The sequence below is a fragment of the Carassius carassius genome, chromosome 17 (genome assembly GCF_963082965.1).
Source record: "Carassius carassius chromosome 17, fCarCar2.1, whole genome shotgun sequence".
Taxonomy (NCBI): Eukaryota; Metazoa; Chordata; class Actinopteri; order Cypriniformes; family Cyprinidae; genus Carassius; species Carassius carassius.
The window spans coordinates 14,459,769-14,487,721 of NC_081771.1; the positions used below are offsets into that span (position 1 = coordinate 14,459,769).

Genomic DNA, 27,953 nt, shown 5'->3' on the forward strand with positions numbered 1-27,953 from the left:
TAGGTAAAAGGTACTAGATGAAACTTGAAATCCACCTGAAGCCTTTGATTCCTGGAAACACCAAAGAAATTACCTGATTATGAATGCAATTTACTTTCAGTAATAAGGAGATCGCGGTTTTGAAAAAAATATATAGTTTGTATAATTTTCATCAGTTATTCATAATGTTAAGGGAAGCTGCTTTGAACCTGTAGCTTGCTAAACTAAAGGCTACAGTAACACTTTTGTATAGGGACCAATTCTCACTATCAACTAGTTGCTTATTAGCATGCCTATTGTTAACATAGTGGCTGTTTATTAGAACTTATAAAACACATTTTCTCCACGACCTTGTGGTGACTATTTATAGTTAAACGTTTCACAAAAAATATAAATACTGTCAGTAAAACTGAATCAGTGCGTTTCAGTTTGTCAGTCAGTGAATCAGTGAGTTGTTTTTAATTGATTCTTTCGAATGAACTGATTTACTAGAATGAATCAGACTTTTGAGAGAGAATGTTTAGCAACAGCTCACTTTGCTGTCAAGTTATGTTTGCAAGACAATGTAACCTTAAAAACAGTTATTGTGCTGCATCTTGGTAAAAAAAAAAGTAGCTCATTACTGGAAAACTGTTTTACACTATTTTGAACACAACTGAGCTACTATCACACTAATAAAAAAATTACCAGAAAAGTAATTTACCAAAAGTCCTGGTGCATACGGACAAATTCAGCAGGATATTCTACCTGTCATTGCCATTTTCTTCCTTGTTTCAGTCTAGCAGTTCCTTACTTTTATTTGTCAGCTTTCAGCAACTGTTCTCTCTTCTTTTCCACACAGAGAATCTTCAACTCCTTTGTGTATACAGAGAAGACTTCAAATGGTGAAACAGAGGTGCAGCAGGTGAGTTACTCATCATCATCCCTTGATACTGAGTGCTCTCTCTGTGTGTGTGTGTAGGTGTGTGTGTGTGTGTGTGTGTGGTCTAGAGGGGCAAAGGACACCCATTAAAATTCTGCAGTTGCTGTCTGCTGTCTTTGAAGCCATCTTTGTGCTTTCTACTGCTGGAACACTAATTCCCAACCTCTACTGACTGCGCCGTGTCCCTCCCTAACAAGCTCTAGAGAAATGAGAAGATGGTTGCTCATGCTTTAGCTCTTTCTAACATAAATGCTTTTGGCCCATGATCAAAACTCTCTGATTAGAAACCATTAAAAACTCTGCGGTATTAGGAGAAGAGCTTGTTCAATTACAAACATGCCTGTCTGTCAATATAAATAACATTTAACGGAACAAGACAGGAAAATTATTTGTATTACACCCCTGGCATAAATGTCTATTTTAAGTTATGTTGTCATGGTTTTTAAGGTTTAATGCTGTAATTGTGAGTACACAGCATTTGTAAAATGGTTACATATGGGAAACATTAAATCACATAATTTTGTAAATTATTTTATGCAATTTAAGTTAGTTTTAAACAACCAAATTGTGATAATTCTTTTGACCGATGTTTAAAATTTCTGCTATTATGATTTACTTTTCTTTACTTCTTTTATTTTCATTTTATTTTTTTATTTTTTTCCCCACTATCAAACCAAATGATTGGGCATCACACCAAAGTATAATAATAACCAATATCACATACAGCATACCTTCATAAATTTTAATATTGTTTGAGGAGATTGTATGCAATGCATAACGTGTTTTAAGATATTTAAATATGAATAATTGTAGAAGCTTCCTTTGAGATTGTACAAGGCTTGTGCTTGAATTGAAAAGAACTACTTAATTTATTTGTAATTAAAATAATTTATATATATATATATATATATATATATATATATATATATATATATATATATATATATATATATATATATATAAAAGATCCTAATACCCTGTTGGACTTTGATCTGCTCAAAATCATTTTATTTATTTATTTATTTTTGCTACAATTTTACCTTTCATTATTATTTAAATTCAATTGCATTTGTTGAGCATTCATAAACTACTACTACAGTCCTTAAGAAACTATGTTCTACAAGACAAAGCAATAACATAATTTACTTGAATTATCCTGTTCATAAGTGTACCCTTGATCTTTAATTTTGTGTTCATCGCCTCCTTGAGAATCAGTAAGTTGTAGTTTTTGTCTATATAGTCCATATATCTGTTATGCAGACTCTCAAACTAAACACACAGTTTTATGATCCCTTTTATTTTCATTTTTATGTTATTACCTCAAAAATATATTATTATTTGGTGAGGTATATTAATGAGCAAAACTGTGTATATAGTGTGTGCTTATGTATCATCACAGCTAAAAATTATAATTTAGGCCGGAGTAACCATGGAATTTAATTTCAGTACTTTTCCATCTGAAACTGTGGGAATGAATTTCTTTTCTTTCTCCGTCAGCTATAAGACCGTAAGCCTGTCATGCACTAGTGTGATTTATTCTTGCCATGGGCCTCTCCCTCTTACCTTCTCCAGCTTCTGTTTTTGCTGTAAGGCATAAAGAGCTTTCAATGTTAATACACTCTGTTCTGACCAGCCTCAAAACAAATCAGCATGAGTGGCAGCAACTGAGCTCGTACCCTATGAATGTGTTTCTCAGCGACACACACACACACGCCCTGAGCAAGAATGGACAGGTTGTTACTCTTCACTTGGGTTTCCGTGCCAAGCGAAGCTCTTTTGTGTGACATATTCCTATATGCTGTCTCTCTCTTTCTCGTTCCTCTCACCTGCAGCTATTTACCGGCTGCTGGTGAGAGATTAAGCCGATCGCTGGCAGGTTTTCCTAGCGACACCTCGACAGCTAATTTCCGAACAGGGTTTTTGTGGGTAGATGCTGATAAACCGTTCTGCCTGCTGAGGCAATCGAGACCTGAACGTGTTTGATTATGAAGTGACTCAGGCTTTGTCATGCTATAATGCTGTTTTGTTGCTTCTCATTAGTTGGTGCTGGATGTACTCAAGTAAAAAGGGAAGGAGATATAGAGGAAGAATTAAAATGATTACTCCTCTGGTGTTGTTGACTAAGCAGAGTAGTTTCAGACTTATTGAAGTGTTACATTTAAGTGGAACATGTAAAACAACTTTTCGACTTATCTATTTTGTGTTAAAATGATTGACTTAATATACAGCAGTAAGTACACACAAATGTGTAAAATTTAGAAATGAATCATTTTATTTGTACATTATTTTGTGGTGTGGTAATGCAGCCTGAATACAGTCTGTTCTTAGCTCTGAAATCTGTATTGCATTAAATCGACCTAGTTTTAGTTTGTTTAATAGAGCTCTTCAGTTTATCCTTAAATCAGAAAGAGAATTGGCATATTCAAGAAATTCTTATTTGTTGTAGAATAAAGAATATGGAAATAAAAATGGTTGTTAATTTGAATAAACCCATACCTCAGATTTTTAAACCATTGTGTGTTCTTGAAAGTATAAAAAATATAAAAGTCAAGCATGTAAACTTATGTCTATGTCTCATTAAGTGGTTTTAAGCAGACATTATTTTAGTTAAACTCAAAAACCTTCTAAAACCCATTTGAACTTCCCAAGGAAAGCCAAAGTCAATTAATCTTCCATTTTAGCCAAAAAAATGTGCCGCTTTTTGTAACCGCTTTGATTGCCGTTGTTTTGCAGCTGCGGTTGCCAGAACTATACCATAAAAATGATGGCAGAAAAATTTTAGGATTTACAGACTTCAATTCACTGTAAAAACATTCCATTAACTAATGTAATGTTAATATACCAACCTATTTTTTTTTAAAGTTACTGTATACATTTAACATAAATGTTAACCAATTGACAGGTTTTTACAGTTTTTTTTTATGTTCAAATCATTAAAACAAATGTACAGTGTGGTTGCTCATCTTTCCTTTGTACTGCTTTGTATTGTCTTTTGCTCTATTTATTGTTTTAGTTGACATTCTAGTACTTCTATTAACCATTGTAAATAGGGGTGCACCGATCGAGATCGGCCGATCGTTAATGCGCATCTCGCCAGTAAAGCCGGTTCTCTAATCAGCGGTAAATTCCATCAGGTGCGTGATTTCACATAGAGCCGCTGTTACTACACAGAGCCGTTGTTAACTGTCTAGTTGCGCAAATAAACGCTGAAAATGAACGTGGATTTGCGCAGCTTCTCAGTTAACAATGGCTCTGTGTAGTACCAGCTGCTCTATGTGAAATCACGCACCTGATGGAATTTACCGCTGATTACACAACCGGCTTTACTGATGAGATGCGCATAACGATCGGCCGATCTCGATCGGTGCACCCCTAACTGTAAAGGTAATAAAATAACACTTTTAGATCTGTAACTACAAATCCCATTATTCTGGTTTCCTCTAAAAAAAAAAGACTTTCATCAGTTGCTCGTTTGGCAATGCTGTCAACATCTGCCAGTCTTAGCGCACACATGGTAATGAAGGCCTGGCACTGCCGTTTGTGCAAGTTGAAAATGCACCCCAGTGGAAAATGGCTCCAATTAGTATTATGTCCATGTCTTGTAGATACACAAAGACAAATAAAGCCTATTTTTTTTCTTAATGCCACCTTTTTAATGAGCTAGGACACAGACCTTGTGAAATACCCAAACGAATTTTCACACAGTTAGTTATTAGATATTTATGAATTCGATAATTTCTTTGACATTAACTTTAGCTTTTGTGTTTCATTTTTCATTTTAAAAAATGTAGTTGATATTGTGGATTGAGCACAATAACCTTAAGTTATCTTCCAGTTGTCTTTCAAGGCTTGAAAGTTTGATGAGATTCTACAAAATTAGATTCAAGGTTATTTTCTGACGTGTCTGAAGTGGGAATGTTTCCCTTGGATTGTGAACTTGAGAGAATAACATTGAAGTTTAGCAGTAATGGATGAAACACCCAGCTTATTGGATGTTCACGGTTAATAGGTAATGGTACATTTCTCCAATCCAGGACTTGGAGGATGAGGTCTATCATTTGATTCTGCCTTAATTCAAGTTCTCAATTAAGTCAAGTTCAGTTAAGTCAAGTTCTATGTAAAGTTGTTGTTAATGCAAAAGTTAATGCTTTGAATGTGTGAATATGTTTTGGTTTACTAAAACATCTGGTGAAATGAAAGTGGCTCATGTGGCAGGAACTCTGCTGCTCTAGTTAATAACTTTCTCCAGGGAATTCCAGTCTGCAACGGGTAAACCATAGCTTACAGAAACAAAGTTAAACAGCCGTAACTCTTTCACACAAGTGCAGTATAGATCCAAAGCTAAAACAACATCCCAGTTTTCTGAAACCTGGTTTATGAACTCCATTTTCCCTTATAGCACTAAACTATTTTCCTGATGCCTGTGGCACTGCAGCAGCTGACAGTATGTCTAATGGTGATCGATTACTAGTCTCCAAAGGTTAGTTCAAGCTCTCTTTGATGTAGAGTGCAGGACTAGATTTGGTAAGAGAATTAATCTCCGTTTATTTCACAGCAATAATGGAAAGGGTGTTCTCAAGCAGGAAGTGTGTATATCAAAGTAAAAAAATTAATTTATTAGTTTATAAAAAGGACAGCATTGCATTCTAGTTGTCAACTCAAACCAAAGGCACCAAAATGACAATTCTCAAAAATGTCAGTCTATACTTCTAACTTCTACACTGGAAAACTGAAAATAAATGAATTATTGTTTAAATTAAAATATATTTCATCATAAATATTAAAGTGTTTCTGTATAATTGTTATTGATTAGTTGATTGATTTAATTTAATTTTTATTAATTATTTATTTAATCATAAATATTAAAGTGTTTCTGTATAATTGTTATTGATTAGTTGATTGATTTAATACAATTTTCAGCAGTGAACGTGACGTCACACACTCTATAACAAGCATATGAAGTTTTGTATACAAGTGTAATGACAGTAATGGTTGCAAATTGTTTTATTTAGACTGTAAGTCTATGGTAATTCACAAATTACCTCAAGTACCATTGAGGTTTAGATTGCCAGGTTTGAGCGCAGGAAAATACAACAGTGAACAGTGAACCAGGTCTACACCGGACACAACACTGCCACGACGCAACAGGTTGAGTCTGTAGAGTGTCTACACAGGACATTTGAATGCTGTGTCAGTACCTCATAAATAGGACTAGGCAGTTTACTGTCGAGGATTTGTCATATTGCGTCGTGCCACTTCCAGTGTGCCGCTTCCGCATCACTGATTATGAGTATTTTGTCACGCTGCGCCACTTGCGACCGGTAGGCAGGGTGTATTTAACTTTCCTATTTAGGCTACTTTGTTGTTTAACTGTATTATTTCTTTGATATTTATTTTAGTGTTTTACATTCTGCATATTCACTGATGGATGTGCTAAAATTAACACAAGCTGATGAGTTAAATCGGGTGTGTTAGATAAGTGAGACAGTCCACTGTCCACTGGGAGTCGAGTGTCCCATTCTCAGTTGTTCTGCGACTGAATAAATTCACTTCTTGTCAAGAGAAAAAGTAACAGAAGCAGCAGTTGTGAGTGGCCTATAATTATATCAACACCGCGTTACCGACGGTTGTTGCTCCATTACCACCACGGTGGTAAAAATCAGCCACTGTCACAAAGCTAAATTTACAAAAATATCTTCATGGAACATGATGTTTACTTAATATCCAAATGATTTTGGCATAAAAGAAAAATCTATAATTTTGACCCATACAATGTTTTTTTAATATATTGCTTAAAAATATACCCAAGCGACTTAAGACTTAAGGGTCCAGGGTCACATATAGGAACTAGACATGTGCCGGTATTCGGAAATGCGATATATCAAGGTAATGAACATGCACTATGTTGTTACTGGGGGCACTTCTAAATACCGTGAATAATTATATATTACAAATTATTCAGAATTTGGAATGCATTTTAAGAATAATTTTCCCATTAACTGGTAAAATGCACAACTCTGCTGTATGGTGCTTGAAAGACGCGTGTGTACTAAATTTCAATATTAGCAATTAATCGCAACATGAAAATTTGATACCGGCATATCCCTAATAGGAACTTAAACATGTTTGGAAGGAGTCGGCGGTGAGTAAATGAAGACAGGTTTTTCATTTTGGGTGAACTAAATTGAACCCCAAATTAGAGGTAACATACTCATCAGGGAGACAATTTTGAAGTTTGGTTTGCATTGATATAAATCAGTTTTTATTGTTTTCAGCTGGCAAAAAAGATCCGTGAGAAGTTTAACCGGTACCTGGATGTGGTGAACAGGAACAAGCAGGTGGTGGAAGCCTCTTACACAGCCCACCTCACGTCCCCCCTCACAGCCATCCAGGACTGCTGCACCATCCCTCCCTCCATGATGGAGTGAGTAGTCGTTTATAACTCCTTTAATTTGACCTTTTTTCCCTCCACAGCAACATTAAGTGCATTTAGAGCATGTTAAATCTGTGAATCTGATGCGTCATTGTGGTTTACTTGTGGATTTTACTGTGTGCATGTGTAATGGGTGTGACTAAGCTTATGTGAATGAGGAACGCATTTTTAAATGCCACAAATATTGTTTAAATCACTGAAAGGCAATGAAATGTTAGCTTACAGGTAGTTGTCAGACTGCTCTTTCAAACCTAATCTCTCTCTCCCATTGCAGTTTGCAGAGTTTTTGCTGTATCTTTTGTCTGCTTTGTTGTCTTAACTGTCCCTCCCTTCTGTCTGTCTGACCGACTGTCTCACACATCCAGACTCATATGTTTGGCTCTACTTCTCTGAATTTTTCATCTTCTCTGCAACTCTTTATCTCTGTCCAAATGGATGTTCTCCATCATCCGTTGACCTTCTCAGCTATGTCTCTTTCATCCTTTATCGGTTTATATTTTTTCTATTTTCTGCATCCCTTCACTATCATTTGACATTTTAAAGGTTCTGCTGGTTATACAAATTAATTATTATTAGATTGTTCTTCTTCCTCTACATTTACTTTAGCATCACATTCTATTAATGTTTTCAGTATGCCTCGAGAGAAGCCATGCTTCTGCATAGAGCCCTGCACAGGCCTCAAATCTAGGCCCGAGCCCGGCCCTGGCCCGAGACGCTCAGGCCCTAGCCCAACCCGTGTCCGACAGCTCATCAGAATTATCAGCCCGAGTCCGACACGAGCCCGTGTTTTTATTACACAGCAGAAGCCTGCCCTATTTGCAACAATTAAAAAGGGGTCAGTTTTGTGTTATGTTTCTTTTCATTTCTTTATCAAGGTAATTTAGAAAAATTTTTGGAGCTTTTTTTTTAAATGAAGATTTACGTTAATCAGCCGAGCCGACAGCGAGTAGCCTAAAACATATTTAATCAAGTAAACCTCTCAAATTAACGCTAATACTTTACTTGGCTACAATAAAATCCATAGATATAAAACACTTCAAGCATATCACACAGACAGTAAGTTTAATATATGTTTATTTATTAAACCACAGTGAGTAAAATAAAAAAAAATTGAAATACTGAGGCAGACTCGCAACAGCGCTCGCAAACGAAATGAGAAATAGCCTACAATCTAAACAAATTAAATTAATTAAAAACAAACTTGCAGGTTATCTTACCTCAAAAAAGCACCACTTAACATGTCCATTCTTTTTTCCATTAGTTTCCAACAGTTAAACGAAAATAAAGTCCAGTCAAATGAAAAGTTAGAACAGTCTCTTACAGAGCATCGTGGAGAAAAAGAATAGCATCCAGAGTGGAAGATTTTAACCCAGTCCTCCTCTCTTCTATCACTCTTCCCGCTGCGCTGAAGACACGTTCGCTGCTGCTGCTGCTGCTGGCGGGACACTAAACACAGAGCGAGCCAGTCTTGACAGTTGCGGTAGCAGGGTCTCGTGCTGTTTCCACCATAGCAGCACATCTCGTCCATCACCTTCCATGTTGTGTTTGAGGCGCATGTATTGCTGTACTTCATCGTCGTCATCCTCGTCCTGCTCTACAATGTTTTCAAACTCCGCCAGCGCTCTCTTCTTTCCTGCGTGTCCCGCAACAACAGGTGCAGACACAGAAATGCTCGCCGCTGCATGAATCATCATTTTATAATTATTAGTTGGACAACTAGGCTATGATTAGGCTAATACATTAATTTAGAGGCCTATAATAGCTACTACAATAAGTGGATATAAGTGAAGTATAATCGTGGGTCGCGCTGACGGAAAAGCGTGCGTGCGTGAGACTGTCGTGTCAGTATGTCAGTATAATTATAACGGGTTGAATTATCAGATTATGAAAGTTATGAGGTTATGAAATGTCTATGTTTGTTTTTCTATCGTCGACGTGAACTTCTCTCTTTTTTTTTTTTTTATTAATGTCTAAAAATATAAATAGAAGGATAACCCAAAAAAGGCCCGAGGCCCGGCCCGCATATGAGCTATAACGTGAAAATTGGCCCGAAGCCCGGCCCTAGGGGCATAAATAAGTCGGGGCCCGTCGGGCTCGGGCTGAAATGCAGGGCTCTACTTCTGCATACTTTGGCAAAAATGAATAAGTGTCACGTCTGCGATTGAAGACAGGAGGCAAATGCGAGTACTGGATATTTATTAGGATGAGAAATAGTGAGGAGATGATGGTGGGTGACACAGGGACCTCGACGGCAGCACAGACAGGTGAGGAGGAGTTTGAGTGCGCTGGTGGGGAGGTGGTGGTGGTGGTAATTTGTGATGATGACTGGTAATCCAAGGTTGACCGAACTGGAACAAGACACAATGAAGCGGAACAGGAGGAAGAACAGACATGAAGCACGGAGGACCTCAAACAACGATCTGACAAACAAGAGACGAAAAACAGGGCATTAAGTAGGCTAGGTGGAATGACCTGCAGAGGTAACACCCACATGAAACAATCAACATGACGTAACAAGAGACGAGCAGGAGACGGTGCATTCATGAACTGTGACAATAAATCAATAGATTAGATTAGAAAAAGGCTCCCACAGTCATGGGAAACATCATTTATAAATCTTTAAACTGTGACCAGACCAGATAGTGGAAATTAATAAAATAAACATTTTACACTGCCGTATAAAGTTTTTTAATTTTTTTATTTACAAAAAGTAAGCAGTTTTGATTTCTGAAGGATCATGTGTCTCTGAAGACTGGAGTAATGACAGCTGAAAATTCATTAATCACAGGAATAATTTTTAATTAATTTTTAATTAAAATATATTAAAATAGAAAACAGATCTTGGTCACTTTTTTTATCTTTAGCCTTTTCCTTCATGATTAAGTTTGCGTTTGTCAAAAAAAAAAAAAGTGCTGTTCTCAAAAGACTTTTGGAAAACATTTTTTACGATGTGTCGAAGGGAAGTAAAATCAGAGGTGGAAAGTAACGAATTACATTTACTCGCATTACTGTAATTGAGTAGCTTTTTTGTGTACTTCTACTTTTTAAAGTAATTTTTAAAATCTGTAATTTTACTTTAGTATATTTTGTTTGAAGTATTGTTCTTCGCTACATTTTAAAACACATTAATAACTGAGTAAAAAAAACAAAAAAAAAAACATCTATCCCTGGAAACTACTGCAGTACATAATGGGCAGAAGGGCAAACTAGTGCTAAAATCACCAGAAAGATGCAGACGGACAAAACAGGCGATAATATAATTGTTGTTTTAATGATGTGCGCGCATTTATAGTGCGTTCTTTCACTGTGATTCAGTCTTGTAAAATCCATTTAGAATGATCACAAAATTGAAGATATGGGGCAGAAAATTTACATATTTATATCATTTCATATAGTAAATCAAAATCACACAAAGAATGCCGTCTTTTCCTCCAAAAATCATCATGATTAAATATATATTTACAAGAGGTCAGTAAACAAGTTAATTAAGTGACTTGGGTTTTAGACACCATATTGCCTGTTTTTGCTCTATTTCTACAAGAAAAAATTATTCCAAACACAGCCACCAAAGCACAGTTTTGAGTCTCTAAACAACATGATAGTGTTTCGTTCCTTAATGAATGAAACCGTTTAAATGTATCATATCATGTAGTTTTCAAATAAGCCTAAATGATTAGATTAGCTGGATCAGGTGTTAGAGTTATATCTAAACTGTGCAGGACTGTGGCCCTCCAGGAGCTGAGTTCGACACCCTCGGCCTGTCCCATTTTTGCCTCTCTCCCACTGTTAAAATGTAACTAAGTAATTTTTACTCTGAGTAAATTTTAAATGAGCTACATTTTACTTTTACTTGAGTAGATTTTTAGAGTGGTACTTTTACTTGTACTTAAGTAAAATTTCATTAATGTAATGGTACTTTTACTTGAGTAGAATATTTTTGTACTCTTTCCACATCTGAGTAAAATTATAGTAGGCATTTAGAAGACTACATATAGAAGTTTACTTTAGGTTTTCCAGTATGTCATCCAGTGTCCAGTATAAAAGTCAAAGCATTGTAAGTATCACCTGAGGATTGATGAAAAAGCATAAAAGAGCTAGCTATGAGCTGCTTTATCCTACAAGACAACACTTGATGTATTTATGAATGACACATCATTTGGCTTAAACTTTCACACACCTGCCCAATCAGCTCATCGATGTTTATCTAAACCGCCTCTTCAAGTTTTCGTTACAATGGAATGCACTATACTCCATCTTGATATTATCATGTTACATCCTGTTTGTGGGTTTTTGAAAAGCCTTTCATTATGATAGCATGATGAACAATATAATTTTTCTACACTGTAGAAATGAACAGTACTTTCGACAAGTAGGCTAACAATGCCGTATACTTACATGATACATCAGACATATCAGTGATCTCTAGAAAAGTCAAGTTATTTTGTGTCAGGGTGGTCCACCCTTATGGTGGCTAGCAAAGTGAGATCTTGTGACATGTCGTATCCAACAAAGTTGTTCTTCAGTTAACTCAGTGGTCATCTTGATAATGTTTTCTAGGAATTTTAGTGTAGCTCCTGTGTACTTGCTTGGGGGAAAAACCAACACTTCCAAAACATCTCCAGAATGTTTGTCGGGATTTTGTTTTAGTAATATATTTAAAGGCAACCTGAGGACATTGGTTTCATAAGGTTAACATAAGGTTGACATTACAAACTGTAATGTGAAGGCAGCATAAGCATCAAGGATAAACAAAATCAAAAAAAAAGAGATGATATCACACTTTTTATGGAAGCGCCTTTTCCCACAATGGAATAAAAAAAAATTTCTTTTGACTTTTTCACAATTCTGAGTTTATATCTCACGTTTTAAACTTTTTCGCACAATTAAGAGAACAAAAAAAATATTTCAAAATTGCAAGATTTAAACTTCAAATTCTGACTTTCTTCTCTTGCAGTTCTAAGTTTACATCTTGCAATTCTAATTGTTTTTGTTTTTTGGAATACATTTTTTTTAATGTAATAGCAACTCTTTATCCCACAGTTCATCCCAGAGTTTATATATTCCAAAGTTAAATGTATATCTCTCTATTTGAGTTTATTAACAATTTTGAGAATTGTGAGATAAAGGCTTCTATACTTTTGTCATCAAGGAATCACAAAAATGCCTGTGCTGTGATTAATGTAATAACTGAATGAATAGATAAAAATAGTCATTTTCAGACAAGGTTTCTAGAGATTTGAAGCTTATGACATGTGCTCCGGCATTGTGTCCTCTATCAGACCTCAGTTCAGCTGCCCTCATAAAGCCCAGTCACGGCCGAAAGATCAAATGTTTCACACCTTATCAATTTCACATCCCCATCATACATCTCAGCGGTGTCTGTTCTCCCAGGAGCGCTGACCTCTGGTACAGGAGAATGCTTTAATCAACACTCACCCCAACTGCCTTCTGCTACACTTAACCAGCGACGAAACCATCTTGAAATAGCCCCTTACTCAGGACGCATGTGATCGACTGCTCTCTCTCTCTCTCTCTCTCTCTGCTTGGGGGGATTTTAGAGTCGGCGGAGTGTTAAGCTACATTTGTGTATTGCCCAAAGGATGGTCTGCAAAACTAATGATGTTAAAGTGTGTCTACAGTCTCCACATGCACATATGATAAGCTACAACTGTTATTACCAGAACCAAGAAAATACCATGTTTGTTTTTTTAGTTTTTATATTCTTTGAAGTACTTAAAGTACCATCTAAATATCATGTTGCACATTTATGGTTATGAAGCAGTATCATTTTTAGCCTTTTAAGGATGTTCATCAATGAATCCTGAAAGCTGAATTTTTCAGCTTTGCCATTAAATGGGAAAATTACACTTTAAAATATATTAAAATAATTTAAATCGTAATAATACAGACCCCAAACTTTTTACTCTAGTCTATATGAATGATGTTTACAACATAGGCTATGTACATGTAATTGTAATTTAAATATTTTAATACATAGATGATGTTATTTACAGGGTTTATATTACAACAGTTTTTTTATGGCAATGAATTTAGATCATCACATTCCTTTTATCGTTTTATTTTCACTTGGATCTTTGTTTTTCCAGTGCTTACATTTCTTGATTAGTGTTTCTTCCCTCACAAACAAATTCTCATTCTCCTGATTTCCTTTCCTCTCTCTTTCACTCCTTTGTCATTCCCTGTTAACTGTTAATCCGGTCTGTATCTCCCAATCCTTTTGGAGCCAGACCGTTTGGACAGGCTCTGAGCCTGAGCTAATAAAGATGGCGTTACTGTGTGTGTGTGAGAGAGAGAGGGGGATACAGAAAGGGAGCGGGAAGAGGGGCTTAAGTCACCATAAAGGGGTCTTAAACGCTGCTCTGCCGGACTGCATGCTTTCTTCAATCAATGCAGGGCGAAATAGGGAACCTCTTTTTCCCATAATCCCCCTTGAGCCTCCCTCTTAACTCTCAGAGACCGCTGTGCTAATGAAGCCCGCTCAGATAGTGTGAGTGTGTGTGACAGACGGAGCTGATACCGCAGTGGTACGTGCATCTTATCTCCGCCGCGTGGCGAGACATCACCGATCTGCCAGCACTTTATTAGCTGTGGATTAGAATCACAGGGACTTGTTCTTGTCACCATCAAACATGAAGTTCCACTAAATGAGGAGTTCATCTCCGTACATGAGGACGGCACTTTGCTTAGTTTAAATATTAAGAGGCTAAAAGTGTTTGCTGCTCATAGATGGTATTATAAAAAGAGATATTAATGACCGTGTACTGACACAGATTAAACATTCATTTAGAATTACTGTGTTGCAATGCCTGATCGTACATTTCATTTTCATCTGACATATTATGTATTAAATATTTCCCATGTTACTTTTAGCATAAAATACTACTTTGGGCACTTAAGACTAAAGGATTTATTTTTCTTCTATTGATAAACTAAAATATCAGCTTAGTTGGTTATTCAGCAATTTTTTGGCCAAGTGTTCATTCCCACTTGTGTCAGTTATAAAATCTAATGAATAAAAATAAAAAATATAATTTTGTTAATTATAGTATTATATTGTTATTATTAATTTCTAAATATTGTAAGTTGGTTTCTGCATTTTGTAAACCACATCATGTGTTTAAAATCCAATATTGTTTATTTCATTTTTTGTTTAATTTGTTTGTAATATACACCTTTTTTAAAGCGAGAATTGAAATGCATGTTTCTAATGTAACTGTGACATGAGGTATTGTTCATTATAATTATTAAATTCATTTTCATCTGAATCAAATAAACATTTGATTGGAATTTTTAGTTGGCCTAAATGTTGGGATAATTTATTATTTGATTGAAATCTTATGCTTTGAAATCGAAATCTGCAATTAGAATTGTTTCAAGTTCAGATACGTTTTTTTTTACATCATGCAAGCTGAACAATACCTGAAGGCTTGTTTTCCATTCATTCCTTTTTTCCTCTCCTCATTCTTTCTCAATGCTTTTGCAAAGGCCTTAATTTGCATATTGAACTGAAATCAAACAAGTCTCTATAAGTCTCAAGCTTTTATTCAGTATATATTTTCATAACTCGCTCTTTCCCCCATTTCTCTTTTGCTTACTTGCTTTCCCGTCTTTTTTCTGATGTAAAATTCAAAGCAGCTTGCAAATTTATTTTTTATCTAGCACATTTGCTTTGCCACCACATGTAAAGTGTGTTGAAGGAGAATTCTAATGACTAGGGCCTGATGGGAATTAAATGACTGAAGTTCAAAGCGCTTTGCACATCAAGGCAGCCGTCAATCAAACCGCAGCCCCGCTCCGGCTCTGCGAGACGACGATAATCGGGGGATAGAAATGAACCCGACGGTGAGAAAGACACTAGTTTAGTAATGGGTGAAGGAAAAGAACATGCATAGTTCATGTGGCAAAGGACAAAAGCGATTCATTTAGGGGAGAGCAGTGCAGTATGGGTGTTGTGTGAAGCAGAAGAACAGAAAGACACATGCAGCATCTGCCAGTCGGTTGGCAAATGATGAGGAAATGATGGCTAGAGCTTGTTACAGAGATAGTGTGTGTTTGTGGAGCAGTGTTTTTGTAGAGTCGTAAGGGAGATAAAAGCGAGGGTGGCAGTGCAAGATCTCTGGAGACACTGCTTGGATCAGTGCTCGATTAGTGCAGGCAGAGACCTGAAACAGCAGCACTATGAAATATTATCTGTTTTGGAGCAAATTCTGAATAGACAAAACTCATGATTGTTAATTACAGATCTAGTTGGGCTCCTGATCACTAATGGCCACTGTGCCACTAATCAATGGCGTCAGTATGCAACTAACCATATAACTCTGCATAGATGGCACATTAAATGGGCTTATTATCAGCCAAGCCAAACAGAATATTTTCCAATATACTGTTTGTGTGTGTGTGTGTGTGTGTGTGTGTGTGTACATGCAAAAAATTCTCTCTCTTTAGTGTGAATCCATCTGAATGCCAAATGGACGGGTTGAATGATTTCCTCATTTTCAAACCAAAACTATGCAAGTGAAAGCAAGTCAGACTGCATTACTAATCGTCTATTTGCGGTGTGGATAAACACGTTTTTTTACCAGTCAGAGTGTGTTTGGTGCATTGCTTTATTGGATTAATACCTGGGTGTGTTACTGGGTAAATTTACCAGTTACGGTTTTAGTTCAAAATACTCAAAATTAATAATTAAAATAAATCTAATAAATCTATAAATCTATATATTTTTCTGTTTTTATATTTATATATGTACACTATTATTCAGATAATATTTTATTTTATTTAGAAACCTTTTTGCTCATAATAGGCCTACAGTAAAAAGAAATATTGTGAAGTGTTATTATAATTTGAAATAACTATTTGCTATTTTAAGATATATATTTCAGCAGCTATTACTCCAGTCTTCAGTGTCACATGATCCTTCAGAAAACTTTTTTTAATTAATCTTAATATTTGTAGCTCAATAATTTTTTTTTGTTGTTGCTGTCAATAATGCTGTCCTGCTTAATTTAATTTTTATTTTTTGTGGAAATAGTGTTACTTTTTTTCAGGATTTTTTGATGAATAGTGAGTTTGAAATAAAATCTTTTTTTCCAGCACTAAAAATCTCTCCACTGTATTTTTAGTCAATTTACTGCATATTTGCTGAATAAAATATTTTTTCAGTAAATATTTAAACAAATTTATTGAACCTTAGCAGTGCAGTTTTTTTTGCAGTTTCTTTTTATATTTATATATTTATATACAAATTTACCTCTTCATGCCTGTCTAAAAGTGTTGGATGCTGTGAATAAAATCAAAAGGGTTCTCCCATCTGCTCTTCGTCATCCTTCTGTCCCTTCAGACTGCATCCCTCCATCTTTCTCTTTCATCTTCAGCACAAGAGCTGTGCAGCTGGTAGAAATAGATATCGATGCAGTTTTCCTCAGGGGGTTTTACCACACAACTGTAAAAGCTGTTATTACAGCATAAGAAACACTTTAGCTTCATTTTTCTTCATGACTGAGGCCTTGACCAAACTGAACACTCACTGCTCAAGTGCTGGACCATCACTTTCTAATTATCACTGGATAAAATAATCCGTTCTGATGTTTTGTTTTCTCTCTGATTTCAGATTTGATGGTAATTTTAACACCAATGTTTCGAAGACCATCAGCTGTGATCGTCTCTCGCTTACCGTCAATAGTCGAGCTTTCAACCCAGGACGAGACCTCAACTCTGGTGTGTATAAAACACACACACACACACACACACACACACATTGTCTAAGCTTCAAAAACCCAAAGCCAATTTTCACTTATCCAGCTGCTGCCATAGCAACCATTTGCAAAGAACAATATTGCTTTCCTGACGTCAAATCTTCAAAGATTTTTTGGGCCTTTAGAGTGAGACAAAAAATGAAAAAGGCTGTTGAATACGTGACCTTGCTGATTTGCACATGGAAATACTTCATTTTCAATCCTCTCATCCTGTTTTTATTCCTTTCCCTTTTAAGTGACCACAGCTTTGTACCTCTGCGCTCTTTTCCCCTTTTATATCTGCTCTACCTCACTAATCAGGAAGTTTATGTTTTTATCACTTTATACACTGCGCCAGTGTCAACAGCTGGGTTTGTCAACAGAATACGGAGTCCGTAAATTCAGTAACCTCTGTGATGAATTCAGCAAGTAGTTAGTCTGAATCCAAATTTGATAAATTCTTTAAAATAATCTGATTATATTTGTGAATTGAATCACATAGGTCCCCCCTTATATATTTCGATATTAAAATATCTAAAATGGTGCATAGTGAGATGTTGAATTGTTTTTTGAACCGTCTGCATGAACTGATTGGTTCTCGCTCTCCCTCCAGAACAGATGATCTCAATTCATCTTCATACAGATGCTTATTTTTGTTAGGCAGTCATCGGGAGTTCATGTTACCGCTCTCCCTCCATTTGTCACTGAATACTGACCCTGCTAACCATGCAGGCAGTCATCAGTCATGTTTGATCCCTGTTAGTCTAAACATTGATGAAAAGAGGAGGAGGGGGTAAGAGGGAGAAAAGAGACAAAACAATTAAGAGGGAGGAAAAACCTTGAGAATAGAGTGATGAGAGCAAGAAAGAAAGAGAGAGGGAGAGAGAGAAAGATAATGTTGTGTTTGTGTGTGTTGTGATGTCTTTGATTTAGTTTGTAGGTTTGCAGGTTCTATTTTCCAACCCCCCCCCCCCCCACACACACACACACACACACTCACTTTGTGACCTTTGTTTCACCCTTTACTCCTCTTCAAATCTCAGTTTGTTTACTTCTCAGTGTTCTGTAAGAGTTCCCCCGACTGTCATAAGACTGCGTCCCAACTTTATAGGTACTGAAAGTATGTACAACTTTTGTTGCTGATAGAAAAATAAGTACTATTAAAGGGATAATTCTCCTAAAACTTACCCTCATGTCATTCCAAACCCGTAAGATCTTTGTTCATCTTTGGAACACAAATAAAGATATTTTTGATGAAATCCGAGAGCTTTCTGACCCTGCATAGACAGCAATGCAACTACCATGTTCAAGGCCCAGAAAAGTAGTTAGGACATCATTAAAACAGTCTTAGTGACATCAGTGGTTCAACCGTAATTTTATTAAGCCACGAGAATCATTTTTGTGCACAAAGAAAACAAAAATAATGAGTTTATTCAACAATTTCTTCTTTTCCATGTCAGACTTTGCTGTGCATTTAGGAGTACCACAACGCATTTAAGAAATTAATACTTTTAATTAGCAAAGATCCATTAAATAGTAATGTTATAAGAAGTAAGTGCTTTTGAACTTTCTGTTCATCAAAAAAACCTACAAAAGAAAAAAAAAGTTATTACAGTTTCACAGTTAGCCTTCAATTAGAAAGCTAAATAACTTAGCATAACGATAATTGGTTAAGAAAACTGATTTACCAATTACTGGTTTGTTAGAACAAGACATCACAATAATTTTATCAGGTTGAGGATAAAATTTCATGGAGGACTGGAACTTGCAGAACACTATCATAAACTCCTCTTGTTATTGATTTCAAGGGATTGGTGTCAGTTTTAGCCACAAAAGCATGAGAAATCCATTGCAGTTTACTGTGATTTGGGACATACTATTTAGGCTCATAGCCTACTCAGACACAACTTTTAGCTTTTCAGTGTCACTGAGAAATACACAACCATTCCCATTGGCTGAATAAGAGAGAGTGTAAGTAAGGAAGAGGCAAATGCAACGATTTTTGGAGTTAAAAATAACCATGAAATTGACAGCACCGCAAGCGAGAAGAAATATTACATTCAGTGAAGACTTAAAGTGCAATGAAGGGATAGAGGAAATGAAGGGGTGTAACGTCATGACTCTGCTTCTCAGCTGCTCTAAACACTGGACACAGGATCAGGCAATCTGGGACGGCACATGTGTATGATTTTTTTAAGCTGTCAACAGCATGCTGTAAAGTTCCTGTTTATACTTTGGGTATGGATTGATGGCTCATTTGCGGTTGGGATGCCTGTTCGTGCTTAGCATTCATTTTTCTTCTGCAGGTTTCCACAGAAACTTAATGACTTTTGATCATAATTATGAAAGTCATAATTAATTAGGAAAGGCTAAAGCTAGTGTTTACTCTAAACCTTTACTTCTTTCATTAATGTTTTATATTTTATTATATTATATAATATTGGCCTTGTATTGTTTGAGTTAACATTTTGAATCCATAAACCACTTAAAGATGTCGGCAGGGTGAATTGCAGGTTATTTATTTGACCTGAGTGACCTTTCTTAGCACATATTCTTCCTTTTTTTATTTATGGTGTAAAAGATCCAAGTAGTATTACTAAAGTACATTCTGAAAAGGATCATACATATAATCAGACTTATGCCCCTTTGAATGCCTCCACTGCATCTCTTTGTTGTATTCCTTCCTTTCCTGTCTTTTCTTGTTCTTTTGCCCACTTTCCTTCACTTCCCGGCTCCTGTTAAGTAAATAAACACTTGAATTGATGGCAGCAGAGTGGTGATTGCTGTGCTTCTCGAGTGTTTGGAAAGGATCAGCTTGTCTGGGCTCCGGCCGTCACACAGCTGGGGCCTGTTCAACTGACATGAACCCTACAGCTGCTTACTTCAAGTGCACACACCATTCATATAGATCCATGCTGCATGGCATATTAAATTAGTTCTGGATGATTGTCTTTGGGAATTTGGGACATTTAGATACTAGTGTTTCTATGAAACATTCTGCTTTAAACGTTTATAATGATTTATGACTTGACCAGTAGTGATTGTTATTGAAAAATAATGGATAACAAAATCAACAGGTTGATAACTTTTTAAATAAAATATTTAATTTAATTTATTTATTTATTTTTCAAGAAACTACCATAGAGTAATACAAAGGATATCAAACTTTTCAAACTATTCTTGCTTTCTCTTTGACTTTAGTGCTGGCAGACAACCTGAAGTCTAATCCAGGGATCAAGTGGCAGTACTTCAGCTCAGAGGAGGGTATTTTCACTGTGTTTCCTGCTCACAAGTTTCACTGCAAGGGCACATATGAGCACAGGAGCAGGTACACAGAGCTCTCTCTCTCTGTCTCTCTCTCTCACACACACAAACACACACACACACACACACACACACTGTCCTAAGTTTTCACTCTGAACACTGATATGTCCTGTAGCAAGATATTGAATCCCATAGTTATCACTGTCTTTAGGGCATGCTTGGTAATAAGACTTTCTAATTTTTTAACCATTCACGCACAACATCCACATACATATTTGTCAAAACTGCATTTTTAAAAGAAGCTGTTTCTATTGGAAAACTTTATAAATTTTAGCCAAGTACTTACTAGTTAAAAAAAAAAGTCAAATGCTCTAGCTGTTTTTGTCTTTATATTTGTATTTTAAAATAAAGGTATTTGCCTCTTTTCTTGGTCCCCATCTTTTAGCTAGAAACTAACTAAAGGTTATTTTCTCTTTTTGTATAAAAACTGTGATCTGTAAGTTAATCGCTCACTCTGTCATAGGCACCTCAGAATGTAGCGTCTTGTGTGGCTAAGTGTAAATTACATTCTAGAGAGGCCTTTTAGGTCTGTTTAACGTAGTTACAATAGGCCCCATGCCCTTGACTGGAATGCAGGGTCACCTCTACTAAACCCCACTGGAATCTGCCACCCAGTGTTGTGGGCAATGTGTGCCTGTGATGAAAGATGGACTCATTTCTCCTGCCGTTCCCACAACTTCTCTCGTCCTGCTGGAGATTGAACAACAAATCTAGTACTCAAAGGTTTTTAACCACTTATAGGATCTATATAGGAGATTTAGGCAATATAGGCAGATTTTTCTTAGTGTTGAAGTTGAAAAGGGTTTCCAAAAACAACACAATAGAGTGCAGGATCTCTTGCACAAACACTGTAGTGAAGAGAGTGGGAATCACGCCAGGACTACACTTGGCTTCTTGCCATCAGAGTCCAGGAAAAGTCGTTGTGCAGGGTTCTTGCGTTCTGCATAGAAGTAGACCGTAAATCTTTGTTTCTGTGTGTTGGCAGGCCTGTGTATGTTTCAGCAGTAAGGCCGCAGTCGAAACATATTGTAGTGATCATAGACCATGGTGCCTCCGTCACTGAGACCCAACTCCAGATCGCCCGTGACGCTGCGCTAATCATCCTCAACTCCATCGATGAGCATGATAAAGTAAGGAAGTGATGTCATCACCTCAACTGATTGCATTTGTTCTTTTGGCACTCAATGTTCTTTTCCCCCCCTCAGATCTCAGTGTTGACAATAGCAGATACTGTTCGTTCATGTTCTCTGGATCAGTGCTACAAGAGCTTCCTCTCACCTGCTACCAGCGAGACTAAGAGGAAGATGAGCACCTTCATCAACAACATTAAAGCGTCTGATAGCTCCACCCAGCATGCACTGGGCTTCCAGAAAGCCTTTCAGTTGTTAAGGAACACAAGCAATGTCACCAGACAGCCGACTAGTAAGAGTCTTATTTAAATTAGATTTACTAACACCATGTAACTTCCTACCTTGTATTTTATGTTTAGTGTTAACAAGAGGCGTTCCCTCTTTTCCTCGCTTTCCTTCGCTTTTAAATAGCTTGTAAAAGCAGCATGTACATTTTACTTTCACTTTCAAATAGCAGCAGTTCGACATTAAACAATTGTTCGTTTTTAGTTTGTTTTAATTTACCTCTTTTCCTCGCTTTCCTTCGCTTTTAAAAAGCTTAAAAGCGATGTGCGTATTTAACTTTCACTTTCGAGTCAGCGGCAGTTCAGCATCAATTGTTTGAATGCAACAACAAAATACAATGTCAAACTCACTTTAGCCTATTTATAAAACATAGAACTTTTATTAACAAAACAAATAAAAATACAAAAATACAAACAAAAATATAGGGCAGGCTATGCCTAATTTAAAATAACGAATAACTTGACCAAAGAAATCAGTCAAGTAATTTATCACTTAATTTATAATTTTATTGTTTTCTTTAGGAATACTGTTTTGTTTTTTTGTTTTTTTTGGTAATTAATTATTATTCTGGGAGGAATTAATAAAAAAAAAGAAAGCAAGAAAAACATGTTAATCAAATTTTATGATATAAAATATATATTATTATTTAGATATATATGCAGACTTAAAGATAATGTGCCCAAGAAGATTTGGTCCCTGAGAAATAGTTACTAGAGTATTAAACACCGTATTTTTGTATGTTCTCAAGTTGCCCCGAGGTCAGTTATTGTATTCAGTATTATTGATTATTGATCGTCTTCCCTCTCACAGACACCGACATGGTGATAATCTACCTGTCATCAGGCGTCACCTCCCGAGACTCATCCGAGCACGAAAAGAGAGCAACCCTCAACGTGGTCAAAGAGGAGAACCGCCACCTCAACAACTCGGTCATGATCCTCACCTATGCTCTCATGAACGGTGAGATACAGACAAGGAGCCCCGCTTTTTTATGAACTCTTTGTCTTGCAGGCCACAAGGGCTCATGGTGAACACCTGTGTGCATGTTTGTGCCTTTTCAAAACATGCTCAGCTGTTCTGACTACCCTTCATTTTTCTTCTGGTCTTTGTGTGTGTGCGTTTACGCGTAAGAAACCACTCTCCATTATATTGCTCTCCTCAGCTGTTCCTCTCCCCGCATGTATTAGCCTGCTATTAGCATAAATTAGTTTGGCATCATGAAAATTTAAAAGCAGATAATCGAAAAGAAGAAAGAGAAATGCGACAATACATCAAAGGCCACTCAGTGACATGAAAGAGTGAGAAAGGCCTTTTTATGCATTAGATGACTCAGAGATATGATTCAGATTGATTAGCTTGGCAATGCAGGTTACACTACTTTGACTAGGTATTGTTAGGCTCTGAAGGACACACACACACACAGGGAATTACTCATATTTCCCTGTTTATTTGAAGTCTGGTTCATTTATGACAAGTTGTATTATATTCACATATTAAAACCTGTCACAGTTTCAGATTAATCGACTGGAGTGTTGAAATTTATGTCCAGTCCAATAACAATTCAACTGAATTGAATGTTCCTCCAAAAGGGAAAGACTGAGTAACAAAAACCTCCTATTCTTTCTGTTAAAGGTCCAAAACCACCATTTCATGATGGAAATAGATTAAGTGTGATTTTTAGCTCTGCGGTTAAGTAATCCGTGTGGGATATGAATGGCTTTCTATTACTATGCTGCACTCTAAATAGGCCAGAGAAACCAACCTTTACAAACACCTGCAATATCTGTGAACATTTAGATGAATTAGTTGATACTAGCTTTGTTCCAAAACCCAGTGGTGCACAAGAGACACATAACACATTGATATTGAGCATATAATGTCTATTTTAATTAGTTTTTCTATACCTTCATCCTCAGAAGGAGTAACGGGATTGAAGGAGCTGGCCTTCTTGCGAGACCTGGCCGAGCAGAACTCTGTTAAGTATGGCATTGCAGATCGTTCTGCACTTCCTGTCGTGAAGGGCAGCATGATGGTTTTAAACCAGCTCAGTAACCTGGAGACCACCGTGGGCCGCTTCTACATCAACCTCCCCAATCGAATGATCGACGTGGCCTCCTTCAGTTTGCCTTATGCAGACCAGATGGGAGACGGTAAGTTAAGATCTTGAACTTGGCATCAAGCGCAAGTCTGGCACATTAACATTCCCTCTGACAAACCATATGTACTCAGAAGACCTCAGAAGGAGTGGCTCTGAACCAGAAAGTTTCCATGGCTATATACTGTAAACTTAAACTATAAGTAAAGCCAAAAATCACAAATGCAGAGTCTGCTCTTATGGGACTTCTAGACCGAAAGTCATTCTGATGAAGTTATGGCTTCATTTTAAATGATGCATAATGCAATTCTGCTCACAAATGATATTTTCTTAGATTTTTTTTATTGCTTCATAAAAATGTCTCTCTTATTTTCTCATTTTTAATAAAACTGTATTAGGCTATGATGGAATTATGCCTGGAAGAGATGAAGGAACAGTCATAATTTAATTTAAAAACGTATATATATATATATATTTATATATTTATTTATTTATATATTTTTATATATATATATATATATATATATATATTTATTATTATTTTTTAATTATTTTTTTATAAATAGTCTGGGACAAGGCTAAAAAAAGAGAAAACCTATAAAACGGTGACAATTTTAAAAACATGATGTTATCAAGGATGTTTTTATAAAAATAAAACTTTTTTGACAAAGAAAGTGCCCGAAGTTAACACCCAAGAAACATATTTACTTTGTTCATTGTTGTTTTTTTAGTATCGCTTGTCTTTTGCCAACGGCTTTTACCTCACAGTTAATAATATTTCTTCATAAATCACCGTTTACATAAATTGGCTTATTAATATGGGGACAGATAAAGGAACTTCTTTTCTGTTTGTAGGTTTCATCATGACTGTCAGCCGGCCATGCTACTTTGGGAACTTGTTGCTGGGTGTCGTTGGAGTGGACGTGAATCTGGCATACATACTGGAGGACGTCACCTACTACCAGGACTCCCTGGCCTCATATACATTCCTCATAGACAATAAAGGTAGTAAGATGCACAAGCTAATGATTGTTTTTGGTTGAGATCCACCTGATTCCATTAGCCAGAATGAGCCAAGCTTGTTTTACACGTTTCCCTGTTTGCCTAGCTTCAACTTGACTTTCTAACTTCACCATTAGTTTGGAGGTCTGACTGATCTTCACTGACACAAAACACTGAACTGAAGACTGTTAACCTTTAACAGTTAATTTTGGGAATCAGCTGTCCCACATTAGGTTGACATCATACCAGTTTCTTGAAGTGGGACCAGCAAAACTCTGTGTATTTGAACTTTTTAGGGAGAATGGACTTTTAATGTTTCCCCCGTTCCCCTGCTTATGCAAACACTGTCCACCAAAGAATGAAATTAAGCACTGTTGGCCTTATTTTGACAAGCTTTCATTTACGCTTTCTTCATCCTGCTCTAAATAACATCTGTTTGTTTTTCCATGACTTCCCCCAGCAGGGTGAAGTGTCTCTGAATTTAAAACGCTGTTAACCTCCACTTAATACTTATTAAAACAATTCGATAAGCCCTGCAGAAATTGCCACTTTGCACTAAAAGGTTGTGTTGTATTACATATGTAATAAAATGAGGGTGATTATCTGTTCCTGAGAGTATACGGTCGGTCATAATGACTGGGATAATGAAGTGGCACCTGCTGTCTCCAGCTGTTCAGTAAAGAGACGACGTAGCACTGCCTCTCAGCTCTTTTCCAAAGGAAGTCTCTCCCTGTGTTGTGCAGGCCACAGTTTGTGTGTGTAACCTAGTAGTTGAAAAGCTGTAACAATATACGGTTTGTTAAAAACTACAGTATATTAGACCAGGAAACAGTCACACCTTGCAAGGAAAAGTTATGCATTTCATATACAAATTAGGCATTCACATATAGTGTAATGTTTTTTTATTTATTTTACATATTATATTAAATTCTATTTAAAATAACGTTTGCATATCTTTCAGGCTACACCCTCATGCATCCGTCACTCACCCGACCTTACCTGATGACTGAAGCTCCCCTCCATACAGACATCATCCACTATGAGAACATCCCAGGGTTTGCTGCTGTGCATCAAAATATCCTCAGGTGAGGGTGTGTGGGATTTCAAAAAGACCTGGCTTTCTGCAGTTGCTCGAGTTTACTGTGTTGCTCACGTGATTGCTAAGCTCATGGTGTGTGTTTCTTGTTAGTCTGCCTCTGGGGAGTCAGGTCATTGCTGTGCCTGTCAATTCTTCTCTGTCTTGGCACATGAACCGTCTACGTGATCCCAGCCGAGATGCCTACAATGTCAGCTACGCTTGGAAACTGGTAAGCTATTCCTCCACAGTGGAACAAGCATTGGCCTTTGAGCAGGCTGAGGGAAAACCAGACTGTTTGTATGCTGTTTTAATTATTCATTTTGAATTTTTACTGATCTTGATCTCTGATTTGCAGGTTCAGGACACTTCGTTTATATTGTGTATAGTTTATGTTCAGCCGGAGATCCCGGTGAAGCAACTGAAAAATCTGAACACGGCCCCTAGCAGCAAACTCCTGTACCACCGCCTGGATCTGCTGGGCCAGCCCAGCTCCTGCCTCCACTTCAAACAGCTCGCTACAGTCGGTAAGCCCAGATAAAACATTAATATGATCTTAACATATTGGGAGGAACAAAAATTGTGCATGCTATTTAGACTTACCATGCAGAGCTTGTTTCTCTGAAAACAGAGCGAGAAATGTCTTTTTTTATAAAACTATCAAATCCAAATGGAACAATCATAAAAGTTTCTTTGCTTTTGCTCAACAAGTGAATTTTTACCAACAAACACCAAATAAATGGACTGCATGTCAGAAGCTGTTTTGCTGTTAAAGTATTATTAATTTCATATTATTCTTAAAGGGAAATAAATGTGTTAATGTGTGAAAAAAGTAGACTAGTAGAGAATATATATATATATATATATATATATATATATATATATATATATATATATATATATATATATATATATATATATATATATATATATATTGAACAATAAGCCCCAAGAAGCTGTAGTTTACAGTGAATTTATAACAGCTAAGGGGCATTGTTAGACACGACATGAAGCAGATATATAGATTTATAAAACGGATAGTTCTGGTCCTTGAATCTGATTGGCTGAGCTGCGTTCAAAGTTGTTGTAAATTACTCTAAAAAGATACACCTTCGTTTATGTCTGTGTGTTGCTCGACAACCACTTTATTGGAAAAAAGTCTCTTATGCTCACCAAAGCTGTAATTATGTAATCAAAAATATAGTAAAACAGTAATATTGTTGAATATTATTACAATTTAAAGTTACTTTTTTTGTTTTTAATATATTTAATGCAATATATCCCTTCGTCAAAGCTGAATTTTCAGCAGAATTTCCATCACTCCAGTCTTCAGTGTCACATGATCATTCTAATACGCCGATTTGGTAACTTTTCTTATCTATTATAAACGCTGAAAAGGATTGAGTTGCTTAATATTGGGAACATGCGTGTTTTTTCATGCTTCTTTGATAAATAGAAAGTTCCAAGTCTTTACTTTCACTTTAGATAAGTTTAATAGGCCCTTGCTGAATAAACATTTTCAATTCTTTTCAAAATTAAATTAATTACCCCGTACTTTTTAACAGTGTACTTTTTTTTGGTTAGTGAACATTACTGTTACTAAGGGATGCTTGATAATGGTTCGGGGCTAATGTAATTAAGCAGCAGTGCAGCACAACTTATTCATCTCTCTTTTTCTTCAGAGAGTCCCACAGTGATGTTGTCTGCTGGTAGTTTCTCCTCTCCATATGAGCACTTGAGTCAACCAGAGACCAAGCGCATGGTGGAGCACTACACAGCTTACCTGAGTGACAACACCCGGCTCATAGCCAACCCAGGCCTGAAGGTACACACAGACACACACTTACTGGCCATCTCAGCAACACGTGTCTCATAGCCAACCTAGGAATGACTCAATCTTTCACAGTTAGTGGTCACATGGTTAGATCTTAGTTGGCAGTCTTCCTCTCCTCT

The 27,953-nt window shown here is 36.5% G+C and overlaps 1 protein-coding gene and 1 long non-coding RNA gene across 2 annotated transcripts in view; one reads left to right on the forward strand and one right to left on the reverse strand.

The window, feature by feature from the left end:
• Positions 1 to 27,953, reverse strand: part of LOC132161174 (uncharacterized) — a 410,674-nt gene that overhangs the window by 157,103 nt on the left and 225,618 nt on the right. The gene's annotated exons all lie outside the window — the stretch shown is intronic.
• Positions 1 to 27,953, forward strand: part of cachd1 (cache domain containing 1) — a 70,973-nt gene that overhangs the window by 28,516 nt on the left and 14,504 nt on the right. Inside the window, exons 2-14 of the mRNA XM_059571007.1 lie at positions 821 to 883; positions 7,177 to 7,325; positions 16,966 to 17,072; positions 20,291 to 20,417; positions 21,399 to 21,543; positions 21,619 to 21,835; positions 22,639 to 22,788; positions 23,745 to 23,978; positions 24,779 to 24,928; positions 25,887 to 26,010; positions 26,115 to 26,232; positions 26,359 to 26,527; positions 27,683 to 27,825. Coding sequence (XP_059426990.1) covers positions 821 to 883; positions 7,177 to 7,325; positions 16,966 to 17,072; positions 20,291 to 20,417; positions 21,399 to 21,543; positions 21,619 to 21,835; positions 22,639 to 22,788; positions 23,745 to 23,978; positions 24,779 to 24,928; positions 25,887 to 26,010; positions 26,115 to 26,232; positions 26,359 to 26,527; positions 27,683 to 27,825 — 1,896 coding nt within the window. The remainder of the gene's footprint in view (positions 1 to 820; positions 884 to 7,176; positions 7,326 to 16,965; positions 17,073 to 20,290; positions 20,418 to 21,398; positions 21,544 to 21,618; positions 21,836 to 22,638; positions 22,789 to 23,744; positions 23,979 to 24,778; positions 24,929 to 25,886; positions 26,011 to 26,114; positions 26,233 to 26,358; positions 26,528 to 27,682; positions 27,826 to 27,953) is intronic.